The sequence below is a fragment of the Bidens hawaiensis genome, unplaced genomic scaffold (assembly GCF_021521415.1).
Source record: "Bidens hawaiensis isolate Kalapana, Puna unplaced genomic scaffold, B.hawaiensis_p1.1 tig00000536_1, whole genome shotgun sequence".
NCBI lineage: Eukaryota > Viridiplantae > Streptophyta > Magnoliopsida > Asterales > Asteraceae > Bidens > Bidens hawaiensis.
Window position 1 is genome coordinate 3,343,717 of NW_027491034.1, and position 24,169 is coordinate 3,367,885.

Below are 24,169 nucleotides of genomic sequence, written 5' to 3' on the forward strand. Positions count from 1 at the left end.
CTTGCAAACTTGAGTTTTTAGCTCTTGACATTACTGGAAAAAATTATTTGTCATGGGTATTGGATGTTGAAATCCATTTGGATGCTAATAATCTTGGTGATACTATTAAAGAAGGAATAAATCAACTACCCAAGATAAGGCAAAAGCCATGATTTTCTTACGCCATCATATCCATGAGGCTTTGAAAACTGGATACCTAACTGTTAAGGATCCACTTGTCCTTTGGACCAAATTGAAAGAAAGGTATGACCACCAGAAAACGGTAATATTACCGAGAGCTCGTTACGAGTGGATTCACTTAAGATTGCAAGACTTTAAGTCTACAAGCGAGTATAACTCGGAAATGTTTAGAATCACGTCACAACTGATTCTGTGTGGTGAAAATATTACTGATAAGGAGATGTTGGAAAAGACATTCTCCACCTTTCATGCTTCAAATATGTTGCTGCAGCAACAATATCGTGAAAGGGGTTTCACCAAGTATTCTGAGCTTATATCTTGTTTGCTTGTGGCTGAGCAAAATAATCAACAATCCATCAAAGGTAAAGGAGAAGAAATTGAGACACATTTCACATATGATGATGGAAATGTTGATAAACCCGGTGGTCAAAAAGACCTTAATGAAGATACTCACATGGATGTTGGTGATTTTACTAATGATGCAACTAAATTGGATTATGATTATTTCCTTGTTGATCCAATTAATTTGGATTCTGGTGATATTTTGGCTGATATAACCCAGTTGGATGCTTCCAATTTTTTTTTTACATATGAATGATTTGGTTTAAGTTATGTTATTTGCTTGATGTTTCTTTAGACTTTATGTTTGAGATTATGTTTTGTTTTGAAGCACACTAGACATTATGTTTTGGTATTTTTTTATGCTTGAAATATCTTAAATGTTTTATTTATGCAACTTTATTTTATTTTATTTGAAGCATATGGAGTGGTTAACTAAACACCCTATTAATGGCGAAGATATATGTTTAATAGACAGTGAAACTACACATACAATTCTCAAGAAAAGGAACTATTTTTCTAATTTAGTTATAAAAGAGGCAAGCGTTAGTACTATATCCGGTAGTACAAAACTAATTGAAGGTTTTGGAGAAGCTTTTATTGTGTTACCTGGTGGAACACAATTAAAATTTAACAATGCTTTATTTTCACCATTGTCTCAAAGAAATCTAATAAGCTTTAAAGATATTCGTCTAAATGGATATCATGTTGAGACAATAAGTGATGGTCATAATGAGTACCTTCAAATCACAAGTATGAAATCGGGTAAAAAGCATGTATTAGAAAAGCTACCCGCGCTTGCCTCCGGTTTGTATTGCACTAAAATTATTGCAATTGAATCTAATATGGTCATAAACAAGAAGTTTATGAACAAAGAAAACTTTATGGTTTGGCATGATCGGTTAGGCCATCCCGGTTCAATAATGATGCGAAAAATTATAGAAGATTCATGTGGACACTCTTTAAAGAACCAAAGGGTTCTTCAGACTAAGGACATTACATGTGTTGCATGCTCAAAAGGGAAGTTGATTACTCGCCCATCACCAGTTAAAGTGGAGAGTGAATCCCTTGCTTTCTTGGAAAGAATACACGGGGATATATGTGGGCCTATACACCCCCCTAGTGGACCATTTAGATATTTTATGGGCTAATTGATGCATCAACGAGATGGTCACATGTGTGCTTACTATCAAGTCGCAATATGGCATTTGCACGACTACTTGCCCAGTTGATAAGGCTAAGAGCAAATTTTCCAGATCACCCCATTAAGAAAATTCGATTGGATAATGTTGGTGAATTTACATCCCAATCATTTAATGATTATTGCATGTCTATTGGGATAAGTGTAGAGCACCCTGTACCTCATGTACATACACAAAATGGACTTGACGAATCGCTTATCAAGCAACTTCAAATGGTTGCAAGACCGATGATTATGAAATCAAAACTACCAGTTACTTCTTGGGGGCATGCGATTTTACGTGCAGCAACTCTAATTCGCATCAGACCAACAAGTTATCATACTTCATCCCCATTAAAATTGGTTTTTGGTCAGGAACCAAATATTTCCCATCTAAGGATTTTTGGTTGTGTCTTATATGTTCCAATCGCTCCAGCACAATGCACAAATATGGGACCTCAAAGGAGGCTAGGAATATATGTTGGGTATGAATCAACATCTATCATTAAGTATTTAGAGCCATCAACAGGAGATTTATTTACGGCTCGATTTGATGATTGTCATTTTGATGAATCAACCTTCCCAACATTAGGGGGAGATGAAAAACAATTGGAAAACAATATAATTTGGAATGAACTATCATTATCTCATCTTGATCCTTGAACTAAACAATGTGAAACAGAAGTTCAAAGGATAATTCATTTACAAGAATTAACAAATCAATTACCAGACGCATTTACTGACCCGAAAAGAGTGACTAAGTCACATATACCATCTGTTAATGCTCCAATAAAAATTGGTGTCCCTGATGGACAACCACGTATTGGTAATAAGTCTAATGTCCGCCTAAAAGGTGGTAGACCAATCGGTTCTAAAGATAAAAATCCTCGAAAGAAAAAAGAGCAAGTAATATAGATGGTCTTGTCGAGGTAACTTCAATGCCTGAAAAGGAGTCTCTTGAAGAGATACTAGACATAATGGTTCCAGAAGAACCTCATGTACCTGAAAACGAAGAGATCTCAATAAATTATATTATGTCTAGAAAGGTTTGAAACCGAAATATAGTCGACGTCGATGACAATTTTTCATACAATGTAGCACTAGAAGTAATGGAAAACAATGTGGATCAAGAACCAAAATCTGTCAATGAATGTAAAAATATAAAAGATTGGCCAAAATGGAAAGACGCAATTGAGACAGAATTAAATTCCCTCGCGAAACGAGAAGTTTTTGGACTTGTAGTCCATACACCTGAAGGTGTAAAGCCCATTGGATATAAATGGGTCTGTGTGCGAAAACGCAATGAGAAAAATGAGATTACGCGATATAAGGCACGATTGGTAGCACCGGGATTTTCTCAAAGACCTAGGATTGATTATGAGGAGACATATTCTCCAGTGATGGATGCGACGACGTTTCGTTATCTTATTAGTCTGGTAATACAAGAAGGGATTGATGTGCGTCTAATGGATGTTGTGACAGCCTACCTTTATGGCTCACTTGATACTGATATTTACATGAAACTTCCGGAAGGATTCAAATTGCCAACATCATGTAAATATAGTTCTCGAGAACATCTATCAATTAAGTTAAACAGATCTTTATATGGGCTAAAACAATCTGGACGTATGTGGTATAATCGCCTTAGTGAATATTTGTTGAAAGAAGGATATAAAAATGATTATGTATGTCCATGTATTTTTATAAAGAGGTCAGAATCTGGATATGTCATAATTGTTGTATATGTCGATGACTTGAATATAATTGGAACTCCGGGGGAGCTCCAAAAGGCAATTGAGTACTTGAAACAAGAATTTGAAATGAAAGATCTTGGAAAGACAAAGTTTTGTCTTGGGTTACAAATTGAACATCTTAAAGATGGAATCCTTGTGCACCAAGAAAATTACACAGAAAAATTACTCAAAAGATTTTATATGGAGAAATCGCATCCACTAAGTACTCCGATGGTTGTAAGGGCACTGGATGTTGAGAAAGACCCATTTCGACCTCCGGGAAATGGAGAAGAAATTTTTGGTCCAGAAGTACCATATTTAAGTGCAATTGGTGCACTAATGTTTCTTGCTAGCCATACATGACCGGATATATCGTTTTCTTTAAACTTATTGGCAAGATATAGTTCATGCCCGACTAGGAGACATTGGAATGGGGTCAAACAAATATTTCGATATCTCCAAGGTACAAAAGATATGGGTTTGTATTTCACTAACCAATCGAAAACAAATTTGGTTGGTTTTGCAGATGCAGGTTATTTTTCTGATCCTCATACGGGTCGATCTCAAACTGGATATTTGTTCACATATGGAGGTACTGCAATTTCATGGCGTTCAGTAAAACAGACAATCACCGCTACTTCATCTAATCACGCAGAAATAATAGTGATCTATGAAGCTAGTCGAGAATGTTTTTGGTTAAGAAGGGTAATACAATATATTCGTGGATCTTGTGGTATTTCTTTCAAAGACGAGGGGCCAACGGTTTTACACGAAGATAACGCAGCATGCATTGCTCAACTTAAGGAGGGCTATATCAAAGGTGACAAAAACAAGCATATTTCGCCAAAGTTCTTTTTCACACATGATTTGCAAAAGAGTGGAGATGTTATCGTCCAACAAGTTCGTTCCAGTGATAATTTAGCAGATTTGTTTACCAAATCACTCCCGACCTCAACATTTAAGAAACTGGTTCATGGGATCGGGATGCGTCGACTCAAGGAGCTTAACTGATTCTCATCAGGGGGAGAAAATACGCCCTGCACTCTTTTTCCCTTAGCTAAGGTTTTGTCCCACTGGGTTTCCTGGCAAGGTTTTTGATGAGGCAGCATAAAGCGTATGAAGTTGATAATCAAGGGGGAGTGTTATGAATATAGATATTATTATGTTTCTTATTATGATTATCAACCACCAAATATAGATTGGCTTGTTCCTTAAGTTTCCTTCTCTTATAAATACCAATTGGTATTTCATTGTATGACACACAAATAATAATATAAACTTATTCTCTCCCTAATTCTCTTCTCATCTTCTTGCTAGTAGGCATGTTATAAAACATCATCCAAAATTTACTACTTTTTAACAGAGTTTATTTTGACAAATATGATTTGTGTGACTTTAAACATTTGATTTGTTTCGTTATAAGCTACCTTTTAAATCATGTTTACATGTTTGAGCCATTAAACATGGCCCGAATCAAGATGTTCATAGTTGTCACGTCTAATGTTTGGATTTATCTTCCCTATTTTTGTATACAATTACATGTTTTAATCTTCATTACCAATTTGACTTCCATCAAAAGTCAATGGCCACTTCACCATTTGACTCTATTACAACTCTCACAAGGATGACGCTACCGAAACCCAAACAACTTCCATTTCAGTGTACCCTTAATTTCAATATAACAATTATTTTTAAGCGTAAGTTATAATCGGTGTTAATTCGCTACTGGCGATAAATATCGTGCTTCTGGTTGGGTTTGGGTCAAGTATTGTCTTAAATATTAATTTTCATTATTATAAAAATTTTCAGGCAATTTATCACTCTTTTACAGCCCCTAACCCTGAGGACATTTTTGATCTTGCTTATGAAAAAACACGTTCATCCGTTAAACATGGAGCAGAAGACATGGCTAAAAAAGCTGATTAAAACAGAATTGTGGTTGAAAACACAAATGAGGAGGTATGGAATGGACATTAAAGCAATATATAATTTGTTTCTTTTTTTGTTTAAAAGCTGCAGATATTTGTTATGGTTATTACGAACAATTTATAATGTCCATTCAAAAAGAGGTGGCGACACAGCTTGTTGCCCGCTTACCTGTCTCTTTGTTGTAATTGGATCATTTTATTTCAAATGACAAGCAATTTATACAAAAAAAAATTTATAATGTTATTATGGTTTCACAAATTAAAAGGATGGTAAAGTTTGTGAGGGACGATAGTTTCTGGTGTACGGGCAGTTGACCCAAAACCATGGAGTTATATTTTTCTAATTTTTTATTTTCATCAAATAGTTAGTTGTATTATTTCAAATAAATTATCATTGTTAACAAAATGATTTAGAAGGTTTATGATGCATTAGAAGCCTACTCTAGGTGACTTTTGACCCATTCCTTGAGTTTTGTTTTCCTTCTTTATACACTTTAGAGTTCACAGAGAGAAAACATAATTTAAATCAATCCATATATAAGTAAATGGGTTGTGGCTGTCAGTTCTACATACCATGAATAATTGGAATTGAGTGTGTAAACGAGCCAAGTCACGCGTGAGCTACTTGAAATTAGACCACTAAAGCCTAAAAATAAGTTTTTTTTAATAGTGAGCATGTACCCTAGCTTCACTTATTGAGCTTGAGCTGGCTCACGGATCTAAACAAGCCGTCTTTTATTTAAATTTATATCTATAATAGTTCTAATGAGACACTGTTTGAACCCGAACTCGGTTAGCGAACCCGAACCAAATCCATCCAAAACTTATAAACTTTCTGTTGTGTTTTTGTATAAAAATATAGCAACATATTTATGTTTTTTTTTGTTTAAGTTTCTGTGCTTATTTCTTCACAAATTTAAGACAATACATAATTTGTTATTTAGTGTACTTGCTAACAACTTTTGTCCCAGCTTGCGGAAGATGGTTAGTGGCTAGCAAAGGGACAGTTTAGGCCGACTGCCAACCTGGTGGTCATGGGAAACTTGCGTATGAAAAAGGCGTTTTTCAAAGGTTTCTTTGATCATGGATGAGAATGTGAAACTTTTCAAAAAGTCAGGCTATTACAACGGAACGGGATTACCACAATTGTTTCTGAAAAAGGTTGGAGCCTAGCACTAATTTTGTGTTACCAAAATTAATTCACATGTGAAGTTTGGCTTTTCTCGGTCAAACTTCAGACGAAATGTACCAACACCACCAGACGAAGATACAAATGTGCTGCACAGGAGGGAGGGGATTACCATATTCAACTAGAATAGATGAATGTAATGATTTCTTAAAGTGTTTGTATTATCTGAATACGCGAGTCATATAATATTTAATTCAGAAAAAAGATCAACATGAGAAGCTTTTGTGGAATTTGCAAGTTCGGAAGATTCAAAGGCTGCATTTGCCAAAGATCTGATGACACTTGGCAGTCGTAACATTGAACTGTATATGTCATCACCAGAGGAGATGAGAGATTCAGTTTTAAGTAGAAGATCATCATCATCATCATTATCGTACTCAGTATATCCCACTAATAGCAAAGCTATGGTAGGGTCTGAGGAGGGTAACATGTAGACAACCTTAGCTCTACCCCATAAAGATAGAGAGGCCGCTTCCGATGAGACCCTCGGCTCGATATATTCGTTAATTTTTTATACATACAATACGTCTTTTGTTTGACTTTATGTTGGGTTGTGAATGAACTTTGAATTTCTATTATGGTAATGTGATGAGAAGAGATGGTTGTTATTTGAGTAACAATATATGTGGAATCAATAGAGATGAGAATGTATAGGTAGTTGTTTGTCTTGAAAATATATTATATTTTCAACAATTTATTAAAAGTTCAATGCACTATTAAGTCCAAATTTCATATTAAACAATAAAATATTATGACACATTAATTGATAGATCTATGAAATTTTAAAGTGATCCAATAACAAGAAAATATTGGGCCACATTAATTGATAAACTCATGAGACCCATTTAAGGTGACATACGTTCTACATCAAGAAGTCAACAATCAACCATAATAACTCCATACAACCGAAAACAAAACAAACTATACTTTAACTAAAACTTAAAAAACATAACATATTCTATAGATTCATGTAACATTTAATTTTAATATCTAAACACATCATACATGAAAATATATATTCACAATGATTTTAGAAAAAGAAATAAAGTAACCCCACGTAACACGCGGGCTAAAAACTAATACTAAATATATAATACTATTCACCTTATACATCACTAAATAAAAAATAAGTAAATACTGGTATTAGTACATTAATATTGATAACTTCAATTCGTTTTCAATATGTCATCGAGTATTGTAAACGCACTTCACCAAACTTGACATCTTAACAACTTAGAATTGTATAAAAAAGGAAAATTGGATTTAAATAATCTCACCTTTAATGTATTAGCTAATAATAATCCCTTCGGTATTTCTCGCTGGCAGTCCCACCTTATCAAGGTTTTTTGTTTTATGATCCCCGTTAAAAATAATTAACGGGGTTAAGTTTTTGTTGATGTGGCTGGTGACTTGGCATTTTAAATATCCTACATGGCATTTATTTAGTTTTTCCCCCTCTATCTGATTAATTACATGGCTTTCAGTTTCCCATTAACTTCTTCTTCACTCCATCAATGGAACACGATCAATCCAAGTTCCTCCTCGATTACTATTAATCTAGTTCCACCGTCAAACCGCCGCATCAAGCGTCGTAGACGACCACGTCACCACCGTCGGATTCTCATCCTCAGACTGTGACGAAAGCATCGTCTCATCACCACCACAACCACCTCGCCGGAAGATGAAATTAGGGTTCCGGTGAAGGCCAACAAATTAATATTATTCTCACACAGAGTCACCAAATCATCACGCGCTAAAACGCAGCCTAACGTCTCGGTAATCAAGAACCTCAAATTATCACTAAGGGAATCAAAGCACCTAGAGATCTCCTTATTACTATCAGTAATGAGTTTACCGAGGCGAAAAGACGGAATGGCAGCGAGAATGGAAACGGCAGCGATAATGACGTCAGGATCTGGAAACTCGAGGTCATTGTGGATGCCAGTGCAGACGGTTTCCCAGAGATTGGTGGTGATGTGAGTGGATCGGATGATGTTAGGCGAGTGGATAGTATTAATTAAGTATTTACAGTTTTTAAAAATAAGAGAAATGGTTTTAATGCCAAGTCACTCGCCATGTAGGATTATGACACTGCCAAGTCACCAGCCACATCAGCAAAAACTTAACCCTGTTAATTATTTTTAACGGGGGATTATAAAACAAAAAACCTTGAAAAGGTGGGACTGCCAGCGGGAAATACCGGAGGTGAGATTATTATTGGCCAATACATTAAATGTGGGATTATTTAAATCCAATTTTCCTATAAAAAATACCTTTCAAATATGGTTTCGTTAGTTACTAGTTTTTATCCCCCGTATTACGGGGTTGTTTTATATTGTTTGTTCTAATATTTATTTATTTTTTTGAATTTTTTTTATTGTATGAAAGTTAATAATATACTTATGGTTTGATGATAAACTGTTTCACATATAAATGAGATGTTATAACCTGGTTTAAAAGCTATATGGTTTTGATGAGATCCAAGACCTGTTTAATTTTTTTTAATTATAAATAATATTTATAAAAATTAATAATACACTTATGGTGAAAATTTTTATGTTTTCGTTTATATATATTATAGATACGTAGAGATGACGAAATCTTTTAATTTGCCATATATATCAAGAGCCACCTTGTGTTTATAATTTTTGGGATGTTTACATATATATATATATATCTATCTCGTCCCTAAAGCTCTTAATTAGCCATGTGAATTTACCATACCAAAGGGAACAAAACGAAGTGAGGTCTTGCTCCCTCGGAGATCGCAGGCAGGTATGTATAATTTCAATCTTTTGATTGATAGTTGAATCTGGGTTAATGATTAAGCCATCGATTGATACCCCTTGCCGACCGGTTGTTTTCTATTCCATTTTGCAGCACAAACCCTAGCAGTCATTTCTTTCATCCCCTAATTTAGGCGTAATTAATTTCAATTCTTTAACACCTGCTACTTTAGTTTTCAACTACAAAACTCAACAATCTTTCATATTTTATGTATTGTTTGGTTACTTGCAGCCTAGAGCAATGGGAGTTTTTAATCTTCGCTCCGTTATCATTTTCTCTGCTCTTCTACGGGTGTTATTGATTGTCTATGGCGAGTGGCAAGATACACATATGGAGGTTAGGTATACAGACGTTGATTATCTTGTTTTCTCCGATGCTGCTGCTTTAGTAGCCTCTGGAAAATCCCCTTACAAAAGATCCACATACCGTTACTCTCCGTTAATCGCATTTATTCTCGCACCAAGTTCATTTATTCATCCCTCATGGGGCAAATTTCTCTTCTCTGCTTCGGGTAAACAGTTTGTTTCAAACATTTGGCCCATTAATGCACATTTTACTATTTGAGTTGAAACAGGTGTAATGTTACATTTAAAAATATGCAGATTTACTTGTGGGATATTTTATCCGCATAATTCTGAACCTTCGTGGAGTGCCTGAAAATCTAAGCATGTATTCTGTAATTGTATGGCTTTTTAATCCGTTTACTTTTACTATTGGAACACGAGGCAACTGCGAGCCTGTTATTTGTGCCATCATTCTGTGGATTATTATTTGTCTAATGCGAGGTACAATTTTTCTATAATAAGATAACTTTTGCCTTTTGATTAAATAGGTTATTATAAATCCTTGGATATAAGTTCAACTCATGCATGTTTATGGCTACTTATTTAAAGAAAGATGATAAGTAGTCGGTTAGAAGGGTTAGAGGGGACAGTTTGAACTCGTTATGTGGAAATCGGTCTGTTTAAGCTTTTAAATGAACTGACCAAACACGAACATGCTATGTTCATGCTTGTTCATTTAACTTTAACTGAACAAACGATTGAACACAGACTATAAAAACAGGGTGTTTTCTTGTTCTTGTCTGTGTTCGTTCGTTAACAAAATGAACATGTTTGTGGTCGATTATCTTCATTCTTTAACAATATACAAACTGTTTACGAAAGTAAATGAACATAACTGAAAAAAGATGAACGAGTATAACATAGCTAAAACTAGTTAAAATAACATACTAGGCCTAAAGATTTATAAAACTAGACTAAGGTGGAATGGGCCATATTTTTTTAGTGAATACATTAATGAACAAACATAAATGAATGTGCGTAAGCAAACAAACATAAATGAATGAAGTTCACGAACGTAAATGAACAAATGAGACATGTGTTCATGTTCGTTTGTTTAACTAAATAAACAAATCTTTTGTTTATGTTTATGAACTTCCTGCCAAACGGTTCACGGACTCTTCACTGAATGGTCAATGCATTTACAGGCATATCTGTTTGTGTTATATTTTAATTTCTAATGGGTTATATTGGGAACTTTACAAAATAATTAAAAACGAAACAGGTGACGGTTTAGAAGTTGCCTGCAGACAGCTGCAGTGTACCAGACCGCTTACGACCTTCTACTTTGTTTAATTAAAAAAATGGATTAATATTTAAGTACTAAGGGGGTGTTTGAGATTTCTTATTTTAGCTCCTTATAACTAATAACTTATGGGATATAAGTTATAAGGTGTTTGGGAAAGTTAGGCTTTGTGAGTGTATAAGGTATAAGTTAGAACTTTGTAACTTATAACTTATGCCTTAAATAAGTTATAAAGAGGTAAAATAAGGAATCCCAAACACCCCCTAAACATCTTAACTGTATTTAATATTTTAATCATTTGTGCTATTGCAATTTGCAAGGAAGAAAAATAAAAGTGCTGGCCGGTCAACCAACCGCCCCAACCCATTCATAGATGTTTTAACTCTTAATTTGATTTTTGTAATAATATTCAACATTCAGTATGTTTTGTTTTGTAGGTAATCTTTTTCAAGGGGCTGTTTGGTACGGGCTCGTTGTTCATATGAGAATCTACCCTATAATATACGCCCTTCCTATTATCCTAACCCTTGATCCGAACCATTTCCAATCCGGTAAAAACCCCTCCATCACAAATTGGAATTCAAAACAACCCAAATCAAACAGAACTTTGGGCCCCACCAATATTTTAGATCTTAATCAAATCTTTACAAGATCAAGAATCTTGTTTGGATTAATATCAGCAACAGTGTTTTTCTTTTTCACTGGAATATTCTTTTATCTATACGAATGGGAGTTCTTGCATGAGGCATTATTATACCATTTAACTCGCACGGATCCTAGACATAATTTTTCCATATACTTTTATCACATTTATCTCAATTATGAACGGCAATTCGCAGTGTTGGAAAAACTTATCTCGTTTCTGCCTCAGTTAATGGTTCAGATTATTTTAGTTTTCCGGTTTGCACAAGATTTTCCTTTCTGTTTCTTTGTTCAGACGGTGGCGTTTGTTGCATTTAACAAGGTTAGTTGTAGTTGTTTCTGCAATTATTATTAATATACTTAAGGGCGTATATAGAGGATATTTATAACTAAATTTAGGGTAGTGACGAAAGAAGCCTATCAGAAATATGAAAAATGTTATATAACTACCTCGCGTCTCACTTACGTGATGCGTTTCCTTGTCGCCTTGGTTTAAAAAAGCGTTAGGCGAGGCGAGGCGAGGCGTTTTGGTCCAAAAATCCGAAGCGCAAAGCGCGAGGCGAGAGCTTCACGTACGTGAGGCGCTCAGTACAAAAATACTAAAAATTAATTATACATGCCATATTCTACTTGTTAATCAATCATAAAGATAAAACATATTTATAAAACTAAACATGAATGCTTTATACTTAGTTTAAACATTACAAAATCATACTTAAAAGTTGCAAAACACTTAAACATTCTTAAAAAACAAGCTGATTAAATATAAAAAAAATGTATTACACTTTTGTTTAATAACAAAAGAAAGTATAAATGTATAGCAAAAAGGAATAATGAAGAAAACATGCCTCGAGTCATAAAAAGATGTGTAATAATTAGGAGAGGATAAGCTTGAATTGATTAAAAAAGACGGGAGTAATAATCGAGGAGCAGATAAACTTTGACTATGAAAATTAAAGAGTGGTTTGAGTTGAAGATAGAATGATAAATGTATATAATATGACTGATAATGTTTTACAGATGGGCCCCAACGTTAATATGTTAAGCAAATGGGCCCAAGCAGTTACATTTTTAATTTAATTCAGACTGCATCACATGAAGCGCTGCCTCAAACGCCTCATGCCTCACCCACTGATGCGCCGCTTCAGGGCGCTTCATGTTATTTCTCGCCTCACGTGAAATAAGGCGTTTTTCATAACGCCTCGAGCGCCTCACGCCTCAAGCGCGCCTTTTTAAACCAAGCTTGTCGCTAGGGGTGTAAACGAGCCAAGGCGAGCGTTTTAACTTACTAGAGCTCAAGCATGGCCTTGGCTTGTTTCGAACTCTATTTCCAAAGCTTGAGTTTGGCTTGTGAGTTGCTTTTCATACTCTCCTCAGGCTTAGCTCTTTTATTATTTTTTTAGTTAGTTTATTCACATTTATAGTTATTTATATATATTTAGTTTTTTATTTTAACTTTTATATATACAATATATATATATATATTTATTTATTTTATCATAGTTTTATACATAATAATGATTATTAAATGAATGTATATATATAATATCAAATAAAATTTGTATAAATAACAGGCTCGTTTAGGTTTGCAAGTCAGCTTGAGCTCGATAAGTGATCCTCTTGCTTGGGCTCGGTTACTAAGCAAGCTTATTTTTAGGCTTGAGCTTGTTTAAGTTTGGCTTGATTCGAGCTTTTAGCAAGCCGGTTTTGAGTAGCTGACAAGCGGCATGGCTCATTTACACCCTTGCTTGTCGCCTTGAGCTTTTTAAAACCATGTTAAGGGGGTGTTTGGATTTTCTTCCCTAAATCCTGTAAATAGTTTAATGTGATGATATAATATATGCCACATTTTTCAGGTAATAACAGCTCAGTACTTTGTGTGGTTTTTCTGTCTGTTGCCACTAGTACTACCATGGACCAAAATGAAGCTGAAATGGGAAGGTGTTTTCTGCATATTGTTGTGGATTGGAGCTCAAACTCATTGGCTGTTTTGGGGTTATATGCTTGAATTTAAAGGCAAGCAAGTCTTCTTACAACTTTGGGCTGCAAGTTTATTATTCTTTGCTGCTAATATGTATGTCATGATCACCATCATTCTTAGACACACGTATTCTCCCGTTTTTAAACGTCTTCTCACTTCACCCTCACGAAAAAAAACCAAGTGAGTAACGGGAAGATGAATGCGTTTATGCAATTTTGGCTCATTGACCCGAGTTTGACCATTTTTGGGTCAGATGTTTGTTGTACTATAAGTGACTCAACATAAGCTGTGTTGACCATTTATTTATTAACCTGAAGATGCTTTTTAGTATTGTGAATAGACTTGTGCAAATAAAACAAAGGTAATCTAAGATATTGTATTTTTCTTTTATTAGTTTGAATGCTTCCTTCCATATGAGTAGATGAGATCTTTTGTGACATGTTTTTTTTACTGTTTATGTCTCTTATTGATAATTTCTAAGAATTACAAGTTGTATATCTGACCTAGGAATCTAGAACAGCCTTATGTTGTTAGTCTATTATTTTTCTCTCTTATGAATATCATGTTTTCTGATTTTAAAAGCTTGTTCTTTGTTGGATGGTCTTGAAAGACTTGATTACTATTAATTTCTTTTTCTAATGTTTTTTATTTATCTTGATTGTTGTAAATCTGAATGTTCATCTTTGGTATGTATTTATCAATATTTTTGTTGTAGATTTGAAGTCTACGCTAGTTTTTCATCTTGTTCATGTTTTCGGCTTTTTGTTTATCTTTGTGATCTGTTTATCAAAATTAGACATTGACCTATGAAACGTTATCGTGTTTTACGACAACTGACCTTCCAAAGCTGGATCATAGTGATTATTAAGAGATGAGCAAATGGTAATAGGTACCAGTACCGCTACTGATACAGTGAAGAAACGAGAATTTCGGTACCGGTAACAAGTTTTTTGAAAAATCAGGATCGAGAATTTGGAATGGGTACGTACCGGTAACGTATTTACTGGATTTTTGTATTTGTTATCGGTATCGTACCGGTGTCCAACCTAACATTTCGGTATTGGTACAAAGTTTTTTGGAAAAAACGGGATTGGAATTTTTGGGATCAGTATTGGTTTGGTACCGACTACCGAGCTCATCCTAACTATTATCCTCACTTACATTTTTTTTCACATTAGCTTAAAATGAGTCTCCAACTTAATAGTATATCAAATACAAAATAGAATTTGACCAAGTTTAGTCTCATGTAATAGTATATCATGAAGATACACAACATTCATCATTATCATACCCCTTTCGTTCACACATCATAAGCATTCGGGTGTAGCACGTCATAACATAGCATAGCACGATAATATATCTTAGAATATCATAGCATTACACAACTATTGTATCCATCGCTGGACGGCCTCGCTGCCATCTTCGTCGCCTAAACACCACCTAATAGTCTTCCCTTTCACTATCGATGACACAATCAACATCGCCACTAGCCACATACAATTCTAATTTTCAAAACGATTCCTATCAATCCAACTTCATTTTGGTCAAAATCCGTTTTTAACTTGAATGAAATATATAGTTCTTTTTCTAAAAACAACTAACTTTAATCTAAACTCATTTTGATTCTATTAAGTGAAACCAGGGCCGGCCCTAGCAGTCGACCACCCAGCCCGACACCCCGTTAGGCCAGAATTTTTTTTAAACATATGTTTTTTTTACGAATGGGTATAACTCCCAACCAAAATGTTGTGGGTTCTAGTTTCACTTGAGACATGTTTAAACTAGTTTTTATACAAAAAAAGTTTAAATAACCCAAATCATAACCAAGTTAGCTTATTTAAAAATTAAATTGTTTAAACCTAACAAAGTACTTATTTTACTTGATGCCCAAAATATTTTTTAACTTCTTAGAGTCGGCCTTGGCTGACTGACCCGACAATCTTAGTATTCATATATGGAGACTTGTTCCATCATATCCATAGCTGGACTTGTATCGCATCGTATCCCTATCACACAGTATCCATAACTAGATCCGAACTGAACTTGAATCGCATCGCATCTATAACTAGACCCCTGCCACATTGTATCCATAACTAGACTCGTAATTGGAGCTTAGTCACATCGCATCTATAATGAGACACTGATCATGTTACTCTATATTTAAGATAATTCATTGTTAATCATACACAACTTTAAATACTTTACTAAGTATGCACGCCATCCAAAACAGTTTAACATGATGACCCTTGACATTCATGCTTTCGCCTATTGGTTTTAGACGACTCTTGTAATAGGTTTCGCTCAACTTGTTACTTGAGCAGTTAACAACTATGAGTTTGAAGGTCTCCTTGTGAAACTCGATGAAATTCAGCCAAGAATTTTTATTTTTTTTGAGTTTTAGATCAAAAATGTAAAAGCTAAAACTCGCTATTGAATTTTATAATTTCACTTTCCCTTTTTTAGGTTCTTTTTACCAATCCAACTATTGAATTTATATTTGTTTTTGTAATTTAGTTTTCAATATTAATTTGTATGTTAACTTTAGATCCGAGATTTTCCCCATCTATCGACTAAGTGGTGTTTCGGGGGTGAGGATAGGGATCGTCTGGTTTGGTTAATTCTCAGACTTGAACCAAACATGGTCGATATCGTCCACGCTACAGAAGAGAAAATGGCTTGAACATACTAATTGATAAGATTGTAATGGGTAAAATGTCATTCATATTCATTTCAACATTCATTGTAAAATTAACTAGGGACAACCGTCGGTAAAGTTTTAAATGTGTCGTTGGTAGTAAAACGCCACTAATAGAGTCTAAGTGCCATCAAAATCATATTTATGATGGAGCACCACTGGCGGATTCTTGTCGATAACCCACTGCACTAACGGTTTTCTAACAAAACCGACCATAAGTGATCGTGGTTTGTTAAGGTACAAACGAGAGTGCACCATATTTCCTATGTAATACCATATGTTGTCTTTATCCGTGTGAAGTAGTAATTTACATTGGAAAGGTTATTTATGTATTAACTTTTTTATAAATGGGTTAAGTTTGACGAAAGTGATCTCAAAATATCAATATACACTTTGACTATAATTAATTTAAGCATTAGTAAAAAATGCATAGAGCAAATCGAAATTTTCTTATACAATTTTGCGTTTAAGCAATGCAAGTTGTTAATACAATTCATTAATTTCATCATCGGGTTAGAACTTAAATTGCCGTCTCAAAAAAATATACAGAAATATATAAAACTACATAAATTATCATAATTATTTGATATTTTTAATATTATAATTCACTTTTTAACTATTCAAAATTTGTTAAAAAAAGACAATGCTTATTAAAATAATTGGAAATGAAAATGAAACAAAGGCAGGTTTTTGATGTCTACATACAATTGACCAATTATCAAAATGCAAACATGACATAATAATATTTGGGAAAAAAATGAAATTTGAAGCATCATGTGTAGTTGACAATAGAAAGTGGGAGACAAGAAAAAGGGCGTTTTACCATAATTTCCTTTTTGCAGCTTGTCATGCACTAAGTAAGAACAACCACTAAACACATGAATTTTAGAATGGAAAGAAAATCCTACTCTTTGCTTTCATGTTTGTACTTTCGGATTTTGGACGATAAGCCAATAATTTTGATAGCATTCTTTTTCTTTCTTCCAACGATAACACGATAAAAATCAAGAGGAAAAAGGTAAGGTGATTTTGATGTTTTAATGTAGAATTTATTAGACCGCTACGTGTCAACTGTATCAAGGATTGAGATGAAGACATGCAGAAAATAAGATTTTTGATGTTTAGTATGTTGATGCAACACTTAGCCGGGCTAGGTGTAGCCAGTAGTGGGCGAGTAATGGAGGGCGACAAAAAAGGCGATTTGGGGGTGGACGACTAGTTCTTGTCACATGCCATCTTTGTTTTTTTATTATTATAATTATATGTGAGTGATATATATATATATATATTTAGAAAAGAGTTCAAATAAAAAACAAGTGTTTTGTGAGAAGTGTGAAAAGAGCTTTAAAATAAAATAAATCACCTAAATATGACACTATACAATGTAAATATGAAACAATACAATTATTTAGAAACTACCAATCTCAACCACTAGATTATAGATCCAAAGGCCTAGATCTATTTTTATTCTTCTCACAAAAATATTGTTTTTTATATTAACCCTACCCTATATATATATATATATATATATATATATATATATATATATATATATATATATATATATATATATATGGGCTACAACACCATCACACCCCTAAAACAAAAACTCACTATTTGCTGACTGGACGCCACATGACGCAAAACACTTCATTTTGTAACCCCTCCACTACACATAGTCTTATAAGTGTGACACTAGAAATGTCTCACATACTCATGGTGATACTGCCTAGTGTTGCCTAAGCTTTTATAGTTTGAGGTTTTGTTCACCCAAGCTAGCTAGTGGTTGGAAATTAGATTGTGTTAGGGCTTGTTTTTGCTATTGATTCTCGTTGTAATAGAATAAGAGAGATTTGTCTCTTATATGTTTTCATCGTTTATTCTCTATTTCGGATCTTGATTACCACATCTATTGGTAAAACAATGATCTTAATTGTTGTGTAATCAAGCATCCATGAGATCTAGAGATAAACAAGCCTACAATTTGGTATCAAAGCAACACTCACACGATACTGTATATTTTTTTTATTAGTAATGATACTTTATATTTTTCGAACGATAACACAATAAAACCAAAATAACGAAAAGTAAAGTGGTTTTGAAGTTGGGTTGAAATTTTCAGTAGCGTACTTAGGTTTAATGATATTGTATATTTTTGAATGATAACACATTAAAACCAAAAGAATGAAAAGTAAAGTGATTTTGAAGTTGTATTAAGATTTTTAGCAACAACGATATGGTATATTTTTGAACGATAAAACGGTAAAACCACAAGAATTTAAAGTCAAGTGATTTTGAAGTTGTTTCAAGATAATTTTACAATGACTTGAATTGTGACATTCGTCAATTTTGGGTCTCGTTTGTATTCGTTTATCATGTAAAACGACCCATTTTGTAAACCAAAGCTTATGATATAATCAAATGATGGATTTTATGTTACAATAATGTTTTACACTTGTTGGGTCTTGAAAACATCATTTTTGGTCCTTAAAACTTCTTAAAAATGACTTAAACCAAACTTTGGGGACTATTATTGTCATTTACCAAAAACTTGTTTGACCATTTCAACCATCACATGCATATTTACCCTATTTGTATGAACCATACTCTTACCATTATAAAATCAAGGCTCCATACACCACTTTGGTTGTTCATCTTCTCCAAAATCTCTTTCAAATCCAAGTATTCATCTTCAACATTTTGCTATTTTGACTACTTAAGGTCAAACTAAAAGCTAACATTGTTCTAACTAATTCTTATTACTTGAATATGGTGGTACAACATATATATAATACACACCCCTTGTTACCTTTGGTAGTTACTTCTCCGACTCGGGTTGGTTAAGTTTCGGACCTCGTAAGGCAATGCTTCATGGAGGACTTCGTGTTCTTGATATATATACACACACATAACTTATTTGCACATACTAACCATGACTAACTTTTACTCTTTTTAGTTTTCTTTTGTCATATTTTATGAAGTTCCATGGTGGGGTTTGTAGAGACTAACCTCGGTTTAACCGTATATAGTCCACACCGTGAACCGAACTTTTGCTTACTAGTTTTGTTAATATAGTTGTTTAAACATGTTTAATGATAGATTCGAGTTTCAAAATTTTTTTTACAAGTTCTTTGATATTAAGCATGTGGAATCCATCTATGAACTCGTTGGGAGATGGAAACCGAACCAAACCGAAACTTTTGCTTAAAAGACTTGTTAACTTTTTCAGTTGTAAAACTTAAATATTTTTCATTTATAAATTATTATACCACATCTATGATATTTGGGCATGTGGAAACCATAAAGGAACTTATTGTGAGATAGAAAACGAATCAATCCGATTTTTACTCGCTTAAGACACATAAGTGTGTTTTTAGCTATCAAGACTTGTATATTTCTCTAAAAATATTCTCTAAAAATAGTTTACAAAATGATTTTAATTATTTTCTTAAGTACTTGGAAATGTTGGATCCAACTTGATCTCATAACATAGTTTGGACTGACAAAATCGAACACTCGCTTAACGTACGTTGTTAGTTCTAAAATAATAGATCTACATACTTGGTTAAGTATTATAAAGTTTTATTGAGTTATCTCATAACATTCATTATTTTTGAATGTTGACTTGGGGTTTGACCAATTATCAAGACCCGAACCAACAACCCGAACACTCGTTAAAGACCCGTTTTAGTATCTTTGTCCCAAAGGAACTTGCATTTAGCCTTTTCTCACCTTATTACTTAACATAGACTAAGTAAATATTAAGGTTAGATACTTTAACCCAATTTCGAGAAAACTTACATTTTTAAAGGGTTATTATTATAAATTCTTAAATAGTTACATTATAAACCTTGAACTTTAATTGTTTACTTTTTGCAACAGTTATTTTATTTAAATATCTTCAAGACAACCTTTCTAAATCCAAGACTTTCTTTTATTTAGGCTTCATACGTTAACTCGTCGTGCCGGCAAATCTCCAAATAATCAATCTTTCAAGTTTATTACTTGAACGTGAGTAACTTCATACCCCGTTTTCTATCTTTTGTTTTGGGGATGACATTTCATGTTATCTAAACTAAATGTTTAATACTTGGGTCTAAAACCACAAACGTTGTTATATACTTTACTTGAATAATTGCTCGATTTGGTGTTCTATGCTTATTTTCCTATGTGTTTATCGCTTTTAGATGGTGGAATTATAAATCCTAGACCATTTGGCAACCCCTCATGGCAAGATGTCGTTAACGTAATGCAATTAACGATAACTATAAAATCCTAAACTATTTGGCACCCCTTATAGTTGGGTGTCGCTAACTTGTTAGCAATAACTATTTTATCCAAGTTTATAGCTCTTATTTATTGTTTCGTATACTAGTTTTGTGGATTTCCTTACTATATACTATTGTTTCTAAAACTTATGAATTGCTCACCAACCTTTGTGTTGACAAACTTTATTTTATGAAATGTTACAGGTTTGCATCTCGGTTGATTCGATGCTTTTTTTTATCGAATGTCAAGATCTTTAAGTTATTAGCAAAAATGAACAATATTTGATTTGCTATATTTTGTTATTGACTATCTCTTGAATATTGTTATGTGACATTTTCGATGTTGTGAAATGAAATGAGTTTGTTAAATATTGTCGCTTTAATTAGTGTCATGCGCTTATGGGCAATCGTTACATCTCGGAATGTTCCGCCGCCTTTGGTCAAGGTGTGACAGATTGGTATCAGAGCCATGACAATTAGGATAGGTGGTTAGACGTAACGACCTAGAATTGTTATGCTTATGGTCCTATACGTGTGTTCATACGTGTTTACTCTATTTTATTATTCATATCGCATGTTTATTTATAAACTTGTTTAAAATTCACCAATATCCTAAATGTTCACATACACACACTTTCATAGTATTTCCAAGGTATCCTTACCTTAAAAGGCAAAAGTAGATTTTTATTGTGTTTTATGGATTACAAGATTAACTTGGATCCCATTGTTTCAAATCCCTTAAAGGTTGCGTTTATATCGGGTTTGTAGCCATCATAGAAAACGAGACATTATAAAATGACCATTTGACAAAAAGATTCCAAGGATCGAAGGTGATTTACTTACCTGGGATGGTTGAGTTATAGTGCTCGTTTTCTAGGCCACAAATCATGTTATATATGTCAATTCTTTAAGTAGTCGAATGCGAGCGTTCCGGTCGCCATCCTAATTTTCGGTGTTAAAACAATAGAACTACGGTGGTTCGTGGACTAGTGTTTTGACATGACGTTGTATCTCGATTTATTGTGTTATTATTGTTATTTGAGTCTAAAACATGAAAAAGTCGCGGTGATTCGTGCGCATGTTTAGACTCCAACATGGTGTTTTATAAACTTTTTTTAGTGTTGGAATATCAAGTCATGGTGGTTCATGCACGATTTTTCGACTCTATAAATTTCAAAATCTCAAATTTTTCAAGCTTTAACCATCTCAAAATCATTTACGTTTTTTTTTACGGTTTTGTTATTTATATACAAAGTTTTATATTTTATCTAACACTAACATCTTCTCCTTACTAACTATAGGATTCACAATAAAAAAAAATAAAAAAAATGATATCTTATTTTATTTTACACACTCATTTATTCATTTCTTTTTACCCAAAAAACTTATCCCATTTTCTTTATAAATTTTAGCATGCCTCCGCTAAGAAGCCAACTGCGCAAGAACTCCACCCGACGCATGGCCGCTCTCATCGCCAAACAAATGGCGGCTGTGATTCCCGAACTTATAACCCAAATCCAAGCTACCCTACACGCACCCGTTGTTGCACCCGTTGAACCCAAACCCGCATCCTACCTGCTTAAGCAATTTTCTAGTGCTAACCCGTCCGAGTTCTGTGGAACCAATTGTGCGACTACCTTGTTGCAATGGTTCAAATCGACCGAGAGTGTGTTCCGACACAGCGAACGCCCCGACGCGAAAAAGACAAATTTCGCGTCAAGCATATTTAGAGAAACCGCTCTAACATGGTGGGGTATTGTTATGCACCTCCAAGGTTCGGATACGGCTATGGCTCTTCCATGGGCCGATCTCAAGGCGCTTATGATGAAGAAATTCTGTCCCAAACACGAGCTCCAAAAGCTTGAGGTAGAATTTTGGAACCTAAAACAAGAAAGTGGTGATAACGCCGCTTACTCACTCCGCTTCCATGAGTTGAGCATCCTTGTTCTTCATTTGGTTACCCCAACCGAACGTGAAATTGACAAATACATTGGGGGTCTGCCGATGCAAATCCGGGACTCTTTTATGAGTAGCAAACCCGTGACCCTCGAGGATGCCATCACTTTGGCCGGCGCGCTGTCGGAAAATCATGTGAAAGCGGGTACCCTCACCATTAAGAAAACGATCGAGAAAGCCAAAGTCGGGCCCACTAAGGTTGAACCCGCACCACAAGCCATCAACTACTTCAACTCATCCTGTCACAACAACAACAACAACAAAAAGAAACCCAAAACCAACTACCGAAACTATGTCGTCACCCAACCTCTACCACAACAACAAACCCAAACCCTTCCCCAAAACCAAAAACCTTATGTTGGTAACGCCACGCTATGTAACACTTGCCAACTTCACCACCCACCAAACATGCCTTGTCGCCATTGTACCATTTGTAACCGACTTGGCCATCTCCACACCACATGCCGATCCACCCAACGAACCCAACCTAACCAAACTAACCAACCAAGAACCTTTCCCCAAAATTCCCACACCCGATATGCACCTTACCCACCAAACCAACCTCAACAACCCCAAGCTTGCTTTAATTGTGGTGACCCTAACCATTTCCGCAACAATTGCCCATGCCTAACCTTTGCTAACCAAGCCCAAACCATAACCGTACCCTACTACCAAACCCAAGCCTACCTAGTCCAAACTTACCAACCCCAACTTCCCCAACTCAATGCACCAATCATCTAACCCATCCAAGCAATCCAAGCACCACCTCCACCTCCACAACAAGCACCACAAGTGAACCATGGCAACCAAGGGCGAGCTTTTATGATGATTGCAAATCAAGATCAAGTGGCGAACGATGTCGTGAACGGTATGTTTTTGGTGAACTATCATTTGGCTTCTATTTTATTTGATACTGGTGCCGATAGAAGTTTTATTTCTTTGAAATTTGAGTCGAAACTTGCGATGCCTCAAACTAAGCTTTCCCGGCCGTTCTCTGTTGAAGTCGCCAATGGCAATTCCATTACCATCAATTCCGTCGTCCGTGATTGTTCTCTCATTCTCTCCAAGCATAAATTCTCCATCGATCTCATCCCGATGCAAATGGGAAGTTTTTAATGTTATAGTAGGCATGGATTGGTTATCTTTGCACTGTGCCGAAGTCGTTTGTTTCGATAAATTCATTCGTATTCCGCTTGTCAACGGTAAAATTCTTAAGGTCTTCGGCAACGCAATGCCTCGAAGGCTTAATCTCATGTCGTGTGCTCAATCGCAAAAGTACTTACGCCAAAAGTACGTTCCGTTTTTAGCTCTCTCGGTGACAAAAGACAAAAAGGAAAGGAAAATCCAAGATATTTCCATTGTTCGTGATTTCCTCGATGTCTTTCCCCATGATGTCACCGGTCTTCCTCCCGTTCATCCAATTGAATTCCGAATCGATCTTGTGCCCGACGCGATACCCGTGGCCAAGGCTCCTTATCGTTGAGCCCCGTCGGAAATGCAAGAATTATCAAACCAACTCGAAGAACTTTTCGATAAAGGCTTCATTCGTCCAAGCTCTTCTCCTTGGGGCACTCCCATTCTCTTCGTGAAAAAGAAGGATGGTTTGTTTCGTATGTGCATCAATTACCGAGAACTTAACAAGCTTACTATTAAAAATCGTTATCCGTTGCCACATATCGACGAATTATTCGACCAACTTCAAGG

General features: G+C 34.8%; 1 protein-coding gene across 1 annotated transcript; it reads left to right on the plus strand.

Annotated features, from left to right (window-relative positions):
* Positions 1 to 9,576: 9,576 nt before the first annotated feature.
* LOC143635893 (GPI mannosyltransferase 1-like) lies at positions 9,577 to 13,834 on the plus strand. Its single transcript, XM_077103611.1, has 4 exons — positions 9,577 to 9,847; positions 9,939 to 10,121; positions 11,361 to 11,887; positions 13,422 to 13,834. Exons 1-4 carry the CDS (start codon positions 9,577 to 9,579, stop codon positions 13,728 to 13,730), a joined length of 1,290 nt encoding a protein of 429 aa, XP_076959726.1. The 3' UTR covers positions 13,731 to 13,834.
* Positions 13,835 to 24,169: the final 10,335 nt, after the last annotated feature.

Coding starts and splice junctions, on each gene's coding strand:
- LOC143635893 (XM_077103611.1), top strand. CDS start 9,577: ATGGGAGTTTTTAATCTTCGCTCCGTTATCATTTTCTCTGCTCTTCTA. Junction 9,848..9,938: donor ATTTCTCTTCTCTGCTTCGG/GTAAACAGTTTG, acceptor AAAAATATGCAG/ATTTACTTGTGGGATATTTT. Junction 11,888..13,421: donor CGTTTGTTGCATTTAACAAG/GTTAGTTGTAGT, acceptor CACATTTTTCAG/GTAATAACAGCTCAGTACTT.